At 32.5% G+C, this 17,443-nt stretch overlaps 2 protein-coding genes across 2 annotated transcripts; both read left to right on the forward strand.

The window, feature by feature from the left end:
* Positions 1–1,790: 1,790 nt before the first annotated feature.
* On the forward strand, positions 1,791–7,748 carry LOC132755192 (uncharacterized). The gene is made up of 3 exons (XM_060746004.1): positions 1,791–1,992; positions 2,908–3,108; positions 5,180–7,748. Exons 1-3 carry the CDS (start codon positions 1,791–1,793, stop codon positions 5,869–5,871), a joined length of 1,095 nt encoding a protein of 364 aa, XP_060601987.1. The 3' UTR covers positions 5,872–7,748.
* A 2,273-nt stretch (positions 7,749–10,021) lies between these two features.
* Positions 10,022–17,270, forward strand: LOC132755196 (uncharacterized). The gene is made up of 8 exons (XM_060746007.1): positions 10,022–10,344; positions 10,912–11,101; positions 12,689–12,798; positions 13,935–14,069; positions 14,791–14,988; positions 15,301–15,419; positions 16,179–16,311; positions 17,095–17,270. Exons 1-8 carry the CDS (start codon positions 10,305–10,307, stop codon positions 17,124–17,126), a joined length of 957 nt encoding a protein of 318 aa, XP_060601990.1. The 5' UTR covers positions 10,022–10,304; the 3' UTR covers positions 17,127–17,270.
* The last annotated feature ends 173 nt before the right edge of the window (positions 17,271–17,443 follow it).

Below are 17,443 nucleotides of genomic sequence, written 5' to 3' on the forward strand. Positions count from 1 at the left end.
ATGTGCTCTGGCCCTTGTAAATAAAAAAATCTAAAAAATACACTATTAATTGCTGATGATTTTAACCAAAAATATTTTTAATGAGACATATCCAAGAGAAATAAAAATACAAATGACTTATATTTTATTGTCTATATGCCCACTATGTTATACTAAATAACATTCTCACATGTATAATGTATTATGCTTGAAGTTTATTTTGCATGGTTTTATTTTAGAAATATTTCGTTGACAGTTTTTTTTCTATTTACATATCATTTCTTGGAATAAATCGATAAGGACACTGAATTACAAGTTTGACCAGCGTTTTTATGCATAAATTTCATTCTGTATTTAAATGCTTGAAAGTAGAAAATCTGAATTATATCAGATTGGGACACAAAATATATTGCTCTACAAATCGAACAAATTTTCTCTGTTATATATTTTGTGTTTTATTTTTTTTGTTTTTTTTTTTGGCTTGCAGCCACGGCTGCAAGCCATTTCATATGGAAAACTTGTTCCGGTTAGGTGGTTTCCTGCTTACAACTGTTGGTGCATGGTTGAACGGGAAACCAGCCGCAATCGTGCCAATCGCAACTTTTCGGCCTTTTCCGTCACTCTTCGGATTAATGATAATAGCCGATGTAGTTCCGATTGCAATCGTGACAATTCGGGCGATTCCGTCATACTGCGGAATCAGACGAAGTAATATTACGGAAATCTAAGCTATTTTAGTTACTTCGGTAATCCCAGTTTGTTTATATAAATAGGATTTCTATTTTTACTTGATTTATCGGTTTAAACCGTAATAAATTATAAACGAAATTGTTCCGTTTCAATTGTTTTTCAAGACGCAAAAGTTAGTTTCTTTTATAATTGTTTTTTGTCTGTATTAGTTTTATACGCTGTAGTAGTATTCAGTCTTCAAAGGGTGGTCCTGCTTACCAAATCACGCATGATCGAGTTATATTTAGATCTACTGAACTTCTTGGTGAGGTAATCTAAAAATAGCCCATGCATATCACGTGCTGATCCAAACTCCTCGCAGCGGTTACTTCCCCTAGTCTGTACAGTTAAAGTAGCAAAACGTGACGTAACAGCTGTGAGGAGTTTGGTGCTGATATCGTCTATTTGTGATCGTGTAACATAGTTGATACATGCTTATTAATTGGTACCACGTAAGTGCATTTACTTGTCTATAAAGCAAAGGAATGATTTCGCTGCGAAAAAGGGGAAATGAAATGTGCACACTTGTTTTCCTTCAGTATCACGTTAGTATTTTTACGATTGATCATTTTCTTTATTTATCTAGTTTTATACAATAGAGAATAGATTTCAAATCGTTTTGACAAAAAATATTCGGTTTTCCAAAAAAAAAAAAAAAAACCCAACTAAATAAACCCTTTATGATATACAAATACCGTAATTAAAAAAAATGTGATAATAAATTGAAACAAAAAAAACACACAATTTTAAAGGGTTGGGATGAAGGCACAACTGTGCAAGCCTTTCCTTTTAAAAGGAAACTTTATTTGTTTTTTCTAAAAAAAGCCTAAATGTCTCTCCGGTTGCATGTCCGTCGCATTCAGTGCTGCAGCACTTTGATTTTAGTCACAGCCGATAAATCTTCCTCACACTTGTCCACGCGGTAACCTCCCCTTCATCTTGCTTCGGCATTTGTACTTTCAATTTATAAACAAGATAGATCTGATTGTTTATAAAATACTGCACTTATATATATTCTTCTATATTTTTAATCATATATCTCCATTAAATTGGTTTGGTGCGCTTGGTCTGAATCGCGAAAAATGGCGAAAAGACAACATTTACGTCAACATTTGACAAATTTCGAAACCAACTTTCGGAAGGATTGTCTTTTGTCCAGAAATGAAGCATGTCCTGTTTTCATCGATTTTTGTGATGCATCAGCTGATGGAAATAGTTTTTCGGAAGCCACAGTGAACATTTCAACTGACGACGGATTTCGACTTGCAGACTTTCAGCTTACTGGTTGCAAGAAATTGCTCTCTTACCTAAAAATCCAAGAAGGAAGACATGAAATAAGTGTTTAAATTTCAAGATTAGAGGATTTTTTTTGCAACTAGTAAGTTCTCCCACAGGACCTTGAAATTCTATCAATAATCGCCCTAAAGTCAAATTCCCCCCCTCCCCCAAATCATACCTATATATAAAAAACGTTACAGATTTAGCTCTGGGGAATTACACCAAATGAAGTACAATGATATTTAATTATTTTCTTATAAAGAAATAACTGTTTTATTTCAATTTAATTTAAAAAAGGGCAAAAACATTCGAGTTCGCTATTACACGCCATTAGGTGAATTCCCCAGAGCTATGTACAGAAAGTACCCGAAAACGGCGTTTTTCGAATTCGTGAATTAATTTGACCCTCAAAACAACAATTTTGAACATGCTTGAAACAAGACTGTTGTACATGGAAGTCTTGACTGACATAAAATTTAAGTAATGTAGGACTCCCCATTTATTTATGATGCAGCAAAAATTTCCAATGATTTATTTTGAACAAGATTCCTAAGAATTGCCCTGGGAGTACCCTCCCTTTGGGACTTTAACCTTTGACATAGAGACCTGCTTCATTTGTAACAAAACTCTTTTTATCAATATCAACCCATGCATGTACCACATTGATCCATGTATTTTATCAATGAAACCGATCTAGTTTACAACTTTCTATTGCATGGAAAATTATTATCATGTTAAGCAGACAGTTAATGTATTTACATGTATTTGGTAAAAATTATGGCATTTTCTTTCTTTTCAGAATATAGGCAGAATGGTTTTTAAATTTTATGATTATTTCTTAAGTTTGTACAAAATAACATTTGTGAATGTGTATATGACTTAAAAATCTTAGCTTAAGAATTATTTTTGTTTTAATTTCAGAACAGCATGAGGAGTGTCTTCTTTCATTGTTCGGAAACAAAGACTATAATGAATTCAATATACAAGTTATTCTTGCTGCGCATTTGTTTAGACCATTGACTGGTAGTTACGAGATTGGAAACAAAGTTTTCCCAAAGGATGCAAGAAGGTGTCCAAACTGTGCAATGGATATCAGCGAAAATCAAATGAACACATCACTTGGTAATTTATAAATCTTTTATGTACTTTTTTGATGCATTGAGGATATTCTACCATTTATCAGCTCATTGGTAGATGGCAGAATGATATTTCTTGATCAAATGTTTTACCAATTGTTCAACAGAAACCGTACTCTGGATATTTTTGTGTCTACATATTTTTGCTGTTTTAGACCTAGATGATGTGATTTTATTTCTATGTGTGTTGTTTTATCTTCTATCTCTGATTTCCATGCATTACCTTTATTAACTAATGTTTCTACTTAAGACAAAGCAACATGAATACGTTTTGTCCCCTGTCTGTGTCTGGTCCATAAATCAGTGATTCATGATTCATTGCAGACCCCTACTTCCGAGATTAAGGTAGAACTGGAAAATCAGAAGTCTGTCATAATTATCTGTTAGGGGTATATTCCGTGTCTCTCTTGTCCAGAACTGTTTTCATCCTTTAAAGGACTTTAAAATAACTTGGTACAAATATTTTCCATAATTTGACAACATACACGTTATGCCAAACACTTAGACCTCTACCTCCAAGGTCAAGGCCACACTTAGAGTTCAAAGCTAAGCACTGTCATTGTTTCTGTTTGTGTCTTTTCCACAGCTTTTCCATTCATCAAAAGATTTTGAAATTAGTTTGCACAAATATAAACAATGAAAAACGGATGTAATATAAATCCGTGGTGTTATTCACAATACAAAAACCTACCTCCAAAAAAAAAAGTGAAGTTCATACTTAGAGGTCAAAGGTTAACATGGCATGCATTTTCTTTGTCCAGAGACTCAAAAAGTATTACAGAGATTCCAGTGAAGCTTGAAAAATAAATAGATAACAGTGTGAGAAAAAACACGATCTATAACTCTGTCTTAATGTTTTCTTCAAATTACCTCCCTTTATGTATGTCTTATTTTTTTTTCTTGAAGATATCTCCCTTTATTGACTTATTTTCAGTAATAAAACTACAAAAATGTATTTCTTTTGGCACATACAAAGGAGTAATTTCATTTTATTTCTATTATGGCAGATTTAGCATTTCATTATCAAATTTTTACACTGAGAGTCCAGATCCATGCCTCAATAATTTGAAATAAACAATTATGTAGTACAATTGAGTGAATAATCAAACTTGATTTATAGCAAGCTTGTATGAAGACCCCAGTTGGTATTGCATTTGGACTCCCTGAGGTCAAGGTCACCGTCACTAAAAATGGAAAACTTAAATGGTTTCCAGACAATAACTTAAGTTAGGAACAAGATATTATAATCAAACTAGGTGTATAGCAAGCGTACATAAAGACCCCAGTTGTTATTGCATTTGAACCCTCCATGCCTCAATCTTTTGAAATACACAAATTTTGTAGTACAATTGAGTCAATAATCAAACTTGGTGTATAGCAAGCTTGCATGAAGTTGCATTTGAACTCCCTGGGGTCAAGGTCACCATTTCTAAAACGGAAATATGGTTTCCACATGATAACTAAAGTTAGGAACAACATATTGTAATCAAACTAGGTGTATAGCAAGCTTACATAAAGTAGTGATAAAGACCCCGGTTGGTATTGCATTTGAACCCCCTGGGGTCAAGGTCACTGTTACTAAAAATAAAAAAATGGTTTCAGGACAATAACTAGAGTTAGGAGTGAGATATTATAATCAAACTTGCTTTATAGCAAGCTTATATGAAGACCCCGGTTGATCCACTAGGGTCAACGGTCACCATTAGTAAAAATAGAAAAATGGTTTCTGGACAATAGTTAGAGTTAGGAATGAGATTTTATGATCACACTTGGTGTGTACCAAGCTTATATGAAGACCCCAGTTGGGATTGCAATTAATTGAAAATTCTTATGTACACAGTTGATACTTCATTTACTATAGGTTGAGTTCAAATTTTTCTTCAGACTACTTATTTTTCAAAAAAGTCAAAAGTTGCTTGTGGGGGTGTTAACCACCTTCAGTGATAGGTCTAGTTGAAAATGTTCTCTTCCAAAATTACAATTTTTTGGTATGTAGAATTGCATTGCAATTAATATATGTGGACCTGTAAATATTTGATATAATTTATGTTTATTAGGTAACACAGAAGTGTGGCACGGACATGCAGATATACTTGTTAACAGAAGTACAGTTAAGATAGGAACTGAAGACAATAAAGAAGATGGTAGTAGTGAACCACCACCAAAGAAAATTAAAACTGGGGACTTTGAAGATGATGAAAATTCAACTTCAGGGGAAGAAACTCTCGTTGAAGTAAAAAAGGATGCATTTACTTCTAAAGCAGTGTCACAAGTATTATCTCAAACAATTGTTAATGCGTTTTCAGAAGTGAACAAAAATCAAGAGTTATCTAGTTCCTATATAGCATCGTGTTTTGCCTCATCTCAAGCTATTAGAATAGCTTTGTATAACTGTGAATCAGATAGTCTGATACTATCTGATCATATGAAGATCTTCATGTATGTTAATAGCGAAATCGTCTTAGACGTTACAACTGTGTTGAGTGTATGGTATGCCTTGAACTTTGAAAGTCATATTGATAAAAACAGTAAACTATTTCCAAAATTTGAAGGGGTATACCGGAGGTCAAACTTCAAAGAACAGGCTGGTAAAAAGTTTGAGGTATATGATAAAAAGTGTACCAAACCTATGACAGAAGCAGTAGGAAATAAGGAAATTGAATTCAATCTATCATTTTATTATACTCCCGATTCTATACTCCCTGTAATAGAAGAAAGTCATTCATTGCTTAGTCATGCAAATCCTTAAAGCAAGGTGAGGAGATTAACTTTGCAAGTTTTCCAGGATTTTTGATATGTAAAATGTGTCTTGTATGTCACTATATAAGTTACTTAATTAGTTATGTGCATTTGGTCTTTGTCAGTTTTTTCTCAATTATAATGTCATTATGGTATTAATCACCTTGATTGATAGCTCTAGTTTATTTTTCCTAAACATCAGATTATGTTAATTGCTTGTGTGTTGATCTTAATTTGGTATGAAGACTGCATTCTCATCATAAAATTACGTCACAAAAACACAAAATATTGTTAGAAATGGTTTAAAATTAAAATCTAGAGCACAGAGGTTAGCTTTTTTACGATAAATTATTGTCCTTTGGTCTCTATCTACTATTTCTTTGAAATACATACAATGTATTCGTTTTGGATATGGCCAACTTCAGAAGTAGTTTTAAGGTAGCCTCCTACAAAAGGTGCACACTGTATGAAATGGTTAATAGCAGGTCAAAATAGCGAAGAAAAGACTTTAAAAATGAAATCTTATAAAATTACAGAAACTTCATTGCCCAGAGCTTAAATCATCACTTCGTGTTCCAATAGAAAAGTTATACATCTATAAATAAAAAAACCCAGAGTCAAAAATTGGCCTGTCAGACATATGCATGTCAATACATTATAGTTATATTGATGAAAATTACACAGAAAGGAAAAGCTGAGATGGTTAGCGAAAAGCTGAGATGATAAGCGTGTGGCATTGCCTAGGAGACCTATAGTAAAAATATGTAAATCTTGCGACTAGGCTAAAACAAACATACCCAGCACAGGGGGTTATTTTATGATGATTAAGTATCACAATGTTGATAGTTTAAAACATGTTTCAGATAAGATTTGTGCACAGGTCTGAGTCTCTTTATTTCAAACTTACTTTTGATTACCCTAATTTGCATTTAGTTGTACATATTTTTGTCCCCCTACTTTGCAATACTTTTGTTAATCACCTGTCACAAAGTGAAATGGTGAGCTTTTGTTATCGCTTTTCGACTGGCAGCCGTACATCGTCTGTCCGTCGTGCGTCCGTTATCTTTTACTTTAAACGACATCTCCTCATAAAGTTCTTAACCAATTTCGTCCAAACTGCAAAGGAATGTTCCTATGGTAGTCAACTTTAAAAATTGTTCAAAGAATTTAATTCCAAGCAGAACTCTGGTTGCCATGGCAACCGAAAGAAAAAAACTTAGAATATCTTCTTTTAAAAAACAGAATATCTTCTTTTAAAAAACCGTAAGAGCTAGAGCTTAAATATTTTGCATGAAACATCATCTAGTCAGTGTCTACCAAGTTTGTTCAAATAAAAGCCCTGGGGTCAAAATTGGCCCCGTCCCAGGGGCCTATATACAGGTGAGCGATTTCAGGGCCATTTTGGCCCTCTTGTCTCATTTCAATGTTAAATTATTGTATCATTTAAAATGCTATTAAAATTGATATTTGTTATGATAGTAAAAGGATGTTGTTGATAACTTTTATCATTTAAGGATAGCATTAGTACTTTATAGAATTGAAACTTTTATTATAATTTTGTTATATTGATAAAACCCTAAATATTTTTCAGTAATTGTGGTTATAGCTGCTTGACTAATTTACTGGGTTTTAGACTTTATTATGTAGGTGAAATATTGTTATTTCTAACATCTATATAAATAAAACTCAATTGTTTGCAAATTTTTAGGAAAGTTTACCATCATTTACGAAATTTACTGGGATGTGATGACAAATTATTAAATTATTCACTTTATCGAACTTAAAGGTATGCAAATTGCAATAATCTAGTATTTTGTAGCTTAGTAAAATACATACAGAGTTTTTTTTGTACAAGAGAGAAGAGATCAAACACCAAACTTCATTCAATATCTCAACCTCTATCTCATTTATGTTATATTATCTTTGTTATAATGTTGTTACATCTTGTAATTATATAATATGTATTAAAATATAAAAAATGTCATGTAATTGTCAAAGCTAATCCGGGCGTAAAATGAGGTTTCTATCAATTTTCTAAATTTGGAAAATGCTATGAGAATTTCACTTAAAAAATAAGAAGCATTGAAATGTCTTGAAGGGACTTCAACTGGTTGTATAATTTGTTATCTTGCCCTTTTTTTGCTGTGTCTTCGAAAGCTTCTATGATGGTTTGAAGATGAAATGTGAAAACAATTGGTAAGATCAAAACAGTTTTCCCAAAACCAAACAAATTTACTCGTCATCTTCAAGACAAAGCTTGCCTCTTTTTCACCTTGAATAGACCTATGTCCTTTAGTCCTGCAAGTACTACATTACTGAACATCATAGGATTTGTAAACAGATTCCAATCGGCATATTCATGCATTTATCTGACTATTCGACAGACAAAAATAATATGTAGCTTTTGTGAAAAGCTACATAAAACATAAATAAGGCTGTTTTTCTTTGCATTTTCGTTGGAAAGAGAATTAAAGGTAGATTATGAACTCCTGAACTTTATAAAATTGAATGTTATCAAATAAAGTAAACGTAGTTACAATATTTCTTTTGAATAAACGATCGAATTATTCTTGTAGTGTTTAAGAACGGTATTTCCGCATTTTATGTTTACTTAATATGCCGCCCTAGGCCGACTTCAAACAACTTGCCACTTACCGCTGTTGGTTCAAATCCCGCCAGTGACTGGATTCTTTCAAGTGAGCAAGCATTTCAGCCAGCGTACGGGCGTACTGCATGAGCGTCGATGGTGAAACTGAGGCGTCCGTTCGCTGGAAATCCCATATGTCCATTATTGCGTTAGCGCAAAATAAAGGCCACCCCTAAAAACGTACAACACAACCCCTTCCTCTCAAAATACATCAAAAATAAATAGCATCAAACGTCATCGGTATCGAGTTCAAAGGTCAGTTTAGTAATCGGCGCAAAACACACATTATGAATCAGAAATCTTTTTTATCGCCTACAATCAAATATTTATACAACCCCGGGGAATAACAATGATTCAATCTGAGCAAGGGCAAGTTAGCGGTTGTTTCCCTTTTAAATAAATAATATGAAAACACAAACAGGAAGAAAAGCTCGTTTTGTTTATTCAATAAAGTCAATTTGATGCACAAATTCACATATACAAACAGATACTAGTAAAGATTCTTTTAAACTATATTTAACAATTATAAAAATGTTTTCAGCATCAAATCAAAGTCCCTGGATCCTTTCGTAATAATTAAGGTTAAATCTCATCAAGGATAATGAAGCTGAATTTAGTCCTTATTTCGACCGACCTTCTGATTTCTCCTTACTTTTTTTATTAATGAACCAATGCAAGTTCAAAATAAAGATTATTACACGTTTTATATTAATCGTGCATTAATTGCTTTTTTCATTTTTTTTCCCAAAAGTTCTGTATAATCATAGTGTTCTTTTACTGTTTCCGAAAACTCACTGGCCATATACATGTTAAATTAATAAAACAGTTTGTGCTTCTTTATCTTTTTGATTGTGATTTAGTAATTTATATGGGAGATAATTAAGATACCACCGAGTTTATGATCTGCTACGTTTATAATGAATCATTTCACATTCAACACTTATTTCTTTCTTCATGTGATTAAGCATGCTACATTCTGTAAACAAAATAAAACACATATTTGCCGTTACTCAGAAGACACAATGAAATCATTTCTGAGGCCCTATGAGATTTTGTTATATCTTGATTATTAGGTAATATACATTACATACTTTCATTTCAATCTGTCTGAACCTATACTCATTTTTCATTTGAATTTCAATAACACCTTTTTGGTATAATTTACAAACACACGATAGGAACATAAAAATGTAATCATATAATGAAATTGCGTCACAGTACACGGCATAAATATCCGATATGCAAAGTCATTTTCATTAAAAATGTCGCATATTTGTTGATAATTGTCTGTGATTAAATATTAGTTGGATTGAATAAATCTACCAGGTCACGTTCTTTTTGTTTTAACACCCTAAAAATGAATTACAATGAAGATATATATTTTAACGCCTTTTATGTATAAACAATTGAAGCGACCGAACGGTTGGCCGTGTCTGTAAAGTGACACCGATTTTCCATTTAAATGTCCTTTTGAAAGTATTTCATTGTGCTAATAGCTTTTGTTTCAAAACTTGGTAGTTAAGGGTGTAATTTATCGAAAATAGAAAAAAGCTAGCTTCTTTTAATCAATTATTGCACAAATATGTCACGGAAATATTCTTATAGGCATATTTAATACAATAATGTGATAAATTCATTTTTTAAGTTGCAATTAATTCATTGATTACTTTACCGCTGTTTGTTTTAGATACTTTTATTTGTTTAATGGTGCAAAAAAGAAAATGGTTTACTACGGACGATATAGCTACGGGTAGATCCAATTGTTTTTGTATATGTGATTTTTTTCCGCGTTAGAAATGGAGTATCTTTTACAAATTTGTGTCATACTTGTTACAGGTGAGTAGTGCAGTTTACATTTTTTTTCATGATGTTTTTATCTGCATGACAAACATATGAAACAAATAATAATAATTTCACTTCCACTTGTGCTATTTAAAATTCTGACTCTCTCAAATTATTATAAAAAGATGTAATAATTATAAAGATAGAATACCGGCAGTACAAGAACTAGTAAAGGTTTAAAGATTGGACATTACCATGATATAAATCATACATAAATCATCTCTCAAATCAAATTTTCTGTGGTAAATGTCAAACTTTGTCTCCTGAAGTCTCTAGGACGAAGTCTCTAGGACCGTTGAGATAAATTATCTAAAAAAATTAAAGGATCTAAATCTTTGAGTAAACTTAATTCATTACCTTTTCTCTAAACATCACTTGAATAGAATCAAATAGATTGATCTTTAGGTACCTTCATTTGCTAAGACTCGTTACATATACTTAAATTTTTTATACAATATTTGTATATTGTTTTCGCCGTCGATATTTTTTCCAAGAAAGCTCTAGATTGGCGTCATGAATTGAATGGAGAAAATACCATGAAGTTATTATTGTCCTTTTCAGTTTCCCCATCAATGCAACAATGTTCGAGTTTCCCATCAGCCTTGGATGGCACATGGACTAGCACAAGTTTTGAAACTATCACAATCGACTCGACTTCTATGTCTTTATCGATGACAAAAACATTCCAATCATCACATACAGCCAGCCACTTTGATTGTGTTCTAAATTCAGGAACGCAATACGTGTTCAAGTAAGCGTTGGAAATTTTATTCAGAAAGCTATTCAACCGACGTTTAAAAATATAACTAAGCTTAAATAAATCATTATTTAAAGCAATTTACCTCCGCGGACTGGTATTTATTTTGAACTAAAATTGTTTTGAAATTTATCATAGAAAATGATTTATACCAAAAAATGTTCATAAATATGAACGTTCGCAATAGCCAGGTTATCAGCCTAAGACTTGTTCATTTTTTATATGAAATTTAATTTTGGTACCTCTTTCTTAAATGATAACGTAGTATTTGTCTTTTTCTTATCTTATTAGCTCACCAGAGCCGAAGGCTCAGGGCGAGCTATTAGTATCAAAGGGGAATGCTCCGGCGTCCATCGTCCGTCGTCATGCGTCAACAATCGTCTTCTTCTCTGAAACTACTGAGCAGATTTACTTCAAATTTTGTCTGTAGCATCCTTGTGACAATCACACTTGAATTTGCTCATGTCATTCCAATTGGCCCCTTTTAGGGGTCTCTAGGGCTAAAAATAGAAAAACCTTTAAACATCTTCTTCTACAGAACTAATGGATGGATGATCACCAAACTTTGTCTGTAGCATTCTTTGTAGTGTTTTATCAAGATTGCTCATATGAATTTGATTGGCCCCTTTTAGGGGCCGCTCAAGCTAAAAATAGAAATACCATTAAATGTCTATTTCTAGAGAACTAATTGATGGATGATCACCAAACTTTGTCTGTAGCATTCTTTGGTAGTCTTTTATAAAGTTTGCTAATACTATTTTGATTGGCTCTTTTTAGGAGCCAATAGAAATACCTTTAAATGACTATTTCTACAGAAATAATGGATGGATGATCACCAAACTTTGTCTGAAGCATTGTTGGGTAGTCTTTTATCAAGTTTGCTCATATTGTTTTGATTGGCTCCTTTTAGGGGCCACTAAAATTAAAAAAATATATACATTTTAACATCTATTGCTACAGAACTAATTGATTGATGTTCACCAAACTTTCTCTGTAGCATTATTGGGTAGTCTTTTATTAAGTTTGTTCATATTGTTTTGATTAGCCCCTTTTAGGTGCCGCTAAAATTAAAAATAGAAATACGTTTAAACATCTTCTTCTACTGAACTAATTAATGGATGATAACCAAACTTTGTCTGTAGCATTTTCGGTAATCTTTTATAGTATTCTTGGGTACTCTTTTATCAAGTTTGTTTATATTAATTTGATAAGCTCCTTTTTAGGGGCCGCTCAAGCTAAAAATAGAAAAAAACCTTTGAACATCATTTCCTACTGAAATAATTGATATATTTTTAAACTTTGTAGCATTCTTAGGTAGTCTTTTATCAAGTTTGCTCATATTAATTTGATTAGCCCCGTTTAAGCTCAAGCTTAAATACTCCAGGTCATGGCATTTCTTCAAATTATTGTTTAAATATTGACATTCCAACATTGAAAAGCATTTGTTTCTGGTGAGCGACTCAGGGCCATCATGGCCCTCTTGTTTCTTTTTTATTTTTTTTACAAACATGTTTGATCGTATTTTGAGCATTCAAATGAGCGATCACAGCTAGAATATTTTATTTTAAAAATGCTTTTCAGGATGAATCAGACGGTTCAAATCCTTGGCAATACCCTTGACGTGTATCCGTATGGCTGTTTCGACTTTAGACAAGCTAGTACATATTCGTATTACTTCTACTTAAATTCAGGTAATATTGCATTTTAAAAGCTCATTTGAGCCGCTTCACGACAAAACCAAAATAGTGCGTTTGCGACCAGCATGGATCCAGACCAGTCTGCACCATCGCGCAGTCTGATCAGGATCCATGCTGTTCGCTAACGCACAAAATGAGAGGATCTATGCAATTTGGAGTTGGAATTACAAAAGGAATGTATATACCAATCAAAGTTTGACAGCATGGAACCCATTGCCGTAATGCCGAAAGAGAAGTTCGACTTACATAAAAGTATAAAAAAAAATATATACGACATATGTGATGCATGCAGAAAGTTTAAGCGTAGATCTTGGTTATAAATTTATAATGCAATTAGACTATATCTGGTGTGTAAAACATTCTTATAAATAGTCTTATAAATGGTCTTTAGATCGACTGTCAGTTTCGATATCACTTAATTGTACCGTCGATTTTGGGGTTGTTGTCTTGAAGGAACAGGACCTACTTAATCTTCTTGTAAGGCATCACACCCATTAGCTTTTAGTATACTCTATCAAAGTACTCGTTGGTACTCAAAATACCGAAAGGACGCATCGAAACGACAAACGACTTTTTGAAATGATGTAACGTTGCATCGAGTAAAGAGAACAATTAACACCAATCTATGTTTATTTGGTGTTGACGATGTTGAAAAGTGCGAATCCGAGTAATTTTTACGCATATTTTAAATATGTCAAACTCATTAATTAATTTTACAACATCTAATTTGTGGCCGTTCCTATGTATTTCCTGATATCCTACATCGGGTCCTTGTTTTTGGCGGACACTGTCGAGTACAGAGGTGCTTGGCGCATTGATTTGAAATAAAATTTGTTTTATCTTGTTCTTCATGTAATATAATACCAGTATATTAAAATAGAAAAAAATAGTTTTTATGTTATATTGTTATATAACAACAAAAACTACTTTTAATTTTTTTTTATGTATTGGTATTTAATTACATAAATAACAAGATCAAACATCGTTCTGCGACTAGCACCTTTGGTTGAGTATACTAAAAGATACTAGTACCCGGAGGGCTTATAAGTAGTACCTAACACGATAATAACTCCAACAACACTATTGATGTACTCTTCTGCTTAGATAACGTATTAGAATTATCATTTCAGCTACTGAAATAACCTTAAGTGATCTAAGATTCAGGGCTATTCTGACAACAAATGTTGACACGATTACTTCACTTACGGATATATGTAATTCATCCACAGTTGATACAGCAGAGTTTTACACTATGATCAAGACAGGTAAATTAAATAAACAGCCATACACAGTATGCTTTTAAACCTCATTTTATTGATACCACTGTAAGATAATGCAGCACTCGCCCAGTACATTTAATCAGGGATGTTTTATTTCCAATCATTAAAAATTGTACAGTTCAGCACCACATTATTGTTGTGTCTGTGGTATTGTAAGATCTTTTTCAAGATTGGTGGTTCCATATATCCTATATGAATATTGCATACTCACCCTTATAAGATATGTTGCCAGCTTTTTAAATTTATATTCCGACATCTTATCTGTGATATCTGATCATCACTCTAAACTTCATTTTATTTAGTTCCGCTCGTTGTTTTCTCGATAAGATCAAAGGCATTCTTTTACTTGGGGACAGTATTCCGCTTTTCATGGAATGGTTCGAAAGTGTCACATTGGAGGTTCCATAATAGCCGCCATATAAACACATTTGCGGATGTTTTTAAATTCAAAATTTTATTATAAGCGTGTTTAAATGTTGAATACTGCTTAAGGCAGTGCTAGTGAGAGTAGTCATATAGTGGTCACTATATATTGTCCATAAACAGGCTTAATCAAACTGAGCCTGCAACATTTTCAAACTTATTGTTCTGGACGTTCTTGGGGGATTCTGTTTTTCTTTATTTTGATATAAGAAAATGTCTACATTTGCTTTAAAAGATATTGAGATATATTACTAGATAGCTAACTTTGTCACAATTATTACAGGAAATGAGACTGCAGCAATATCGGCCATCCAGTGCCCGGACCCTATCCTTGGATTTTTCCAGTACACGTACACCGATCAAACCGGTACTTATTGTGACAATGTGAACACATCGACTATAATTGCCTGTAGTAACCAAAGCCATGCAGAGTTATTAATTGATAATACAGGATGTACAACGAAAGAGCCTTTTTACTCTGGTAAAACTTAAAACAAAGTCAAAGTAAAAATTGGTGCTTTAGAAGAATAATACAAATGTGTTGTCAATTGATTATAATATCCCATAAATAAACATGTATAATATTACTTGCTGCTAGGAAGGAATTGATCAAAATATGTTATATGATAATGATTAAAACTTTTAACCATATTTAGTGTAAATAAGATCTTATGTCATGATTAATAGGTATTGATTAATAGTTTTACAATTCTACGCATGCAAACATTAACTTTACTTCTGTTTTTCTCAACTCAAAAGTAAAGTAACATGTACAACGTTTACTTTTTTACAGCTGGAGGTGAGGTTGGATGCATTGCAACCATATACGTTTCCTCTACGTCCACTTACTACACGTCATACTATAACAAAGATGCGAGCCTCTCTTTAACTTCAAGTCGATTTACCTGCGTTGTAAGTACATATGTTTATTGTCCTTTAATTTTTGCTTAATTGTTTTGTGGAAAGTACAATGCACTTGTAAAGTCTTTTAAGTAAATTTGTTTATACATTGTTTAGTTCGACGATTGTGTTGGAAGCTTACTCAAACACTCTCGAATCCGTTCCTGAAACAAATCAGTACCAACCAATGAATGTAAAGTTTTTTGCTCAAGGAAGCAACGGCTTCCCCTTGAATGGGTCCGAATTCATATGGCCAGTAATCCTTAGATTGCTTCTCTGACGCGTTAACCTCTCGGCCACGACGCCACTTGTTTACTAATTTAATGCTTTATCTTTATTTGTTACCGAAATTTCATTCTTATTCAAATCAATGATATAAAGTAAAATTTCCGTCATGTGATGATTTAAGCAGGTCGTACATACTGGATTATTATAAAGAGTTCTGCTTAAGCCGGTGAAAAGGTGCGTTGGAATATAGGTTGCACACACAACCACTGCGCATGAACAAGCTCAACCAAACTGAGCATGCGCTATTTTCAATTTTTCATTGCGACATTTAAGGTTTCCATTTTGTTTTAATTTACAGCTGTCACTCTACTATGTTTGAATAGATAATAAGATTATATGGATACGAGAGCACATTAACTTAATGATAAGATGATTGCTTCTACGAGAATAAGAAAAGTATGACATTGGTAAAAGTTGATAAATTCGGAGTTAAGAAAAATGACTTTCCTTGTTAATCTTGTTACAATATTTTTACTGTTTAAGGCAATGCAACAGAACTCAAATGGGACCGTATATCTTAGTCTAATAAAGACAGATTGCGTGGCGGGGCAGTCCGCTACACAGTTACCTGTTAAAGGTACCGAGATAGGTGCAGCAATGGTGCTCGAACCCACATGTAAGCAGCAATTTTATTTTAATATTCCAAACCTCTTTGTGGTCCGATTGAAGAATACTTGTACATTGTTTCAAGGCATTTCAAATAGAATTTGAAAGACCTTGATTGTTTTTAAAAGATAGTACATTTACTTAGATAAAATGATGTGATATTTTTGAGTATTTTTTGAGTATTTGATGTGAACTGCTGTATGTCCATACTTTGAAATCTGCTATAAAATTACTTGCAATTGATAGGATATAAATAACACTTTCATCTTTTTTTAAGTTCAACAACTTATGTATAGTTTTTAAACGTTTTTGCAAATATAACATGAGAATGGCTAGTTTATTATTACTGAAAATCTAAGAAACTGTTTATCATAAATCTGCAATGTTTAAATACACTGAAGCGAATTTCTGTATATAAATATTATTATTATTATCATGCTCTGATATCTGTATTAAAACTGAGAAATAACTAGATTTTTAAATTATTGTTAATCATTGTTTTAAACATGTGATAACATTGAACAATCGTTTGCATTTGTACAGGCCATCCCTTCAAAGAAGCATTGTGTTACATTTCGGCATAACAATTAAAGCATTAAGAAAGAAAACTATATAAGCTATTGTTAAGTTAAACGAAAAAAGCATCAAATATGACCAAAGAAAGTCATTATAAATGCTAAATGTTTAACATTTAGACGTATTTGCACAATCTCCTTAATCCCTTATCTTTAACAAGGAAATAAATAGTTGTTATCCATATGACATTATCTTATTATTGCTTTCTCTATTTCAGATACATGTAAAGAAAGAATAAATCACATTTGAAATGGTGTTTTTTGTGTTTGTTGCAATTGGTTTTATGTTATTACAAATGAAGTGATGCACATATTAGTCATTTGTTGGTTGACAAATAGTCAAATAGTCTGATTGTTGATATATTAGGAGACACGTAGATGGACTTGGATGGATGGTATCTAACATAAATAAATAAATAAATAAATAAATAAATAAATAAATAAATAAATAAATGAATGCAACACTACTAATTATTTGGTGCAGCACTTTAGCAATTACTGTCTCCTCTGTTGTGCATTTTGTTTCATATACATGCATTAGTTTCGTCACCATTTTTATTGTTACTT

Source organism: Ruditapes philippinarum, unplaced genomic scaffold (genome assembly GCF_026571515.1).
Source record: "Ruditapes philippinarum isolate M1 unplaced genomic scaffold, ASM2657151v2 ctg200_1_1_1_1, whole genome shotgun sequence".
Classification (NCBI taxonomy): domain Eukaryota; kingdom Metazoa; phylum Mollusca; class Bivalvia; order Venerida; family Veneridae; genus Ruditapes; species Ruditapes philippinarum.

Coding starts and splice junctions, on each gene's coding strand:
- LOC132755196 (XM_060746007.1), top strand. CDS start 10,305: ATGGAGTATCTTTTACAAATTTGTGTCATACTTGTTACAG. Junction 10,345..10,911: donor TTGTGTCATACTTGTTACAG/GTGAGTAGTGCA, acceptor TGTCCTTTTCAG/TTTCCCCATCAATGCAACAA. Junction 11,102..12,688: donor GGAACGCAATACGTGTTCAA/GTAAGCGTTGGA, acceptor AATGCTTTTCAG/GATGAATCAGACGGTTCAAA.
- LOC132755192 (XM_060746004.1), top strand. CDS start 1,791: ATGGCGAAAAGACAACATTTACGTCAACATTTGACAAATTTCGAAACC. Junction 1,993..2,907: donor TGCAGACTTTCAGCTTACTG/GTTGCAAGAAAT, acceptor TTTTAATTTCAG/AACAGCATGAGGAGTGTCTT. Junction 3,109..5,179: donor TCAAATGAACACATCACTTG/GTAATTTATAAA, acceptor TATGTTTATTAG/GTAACACAGAAGTGTGGCAC.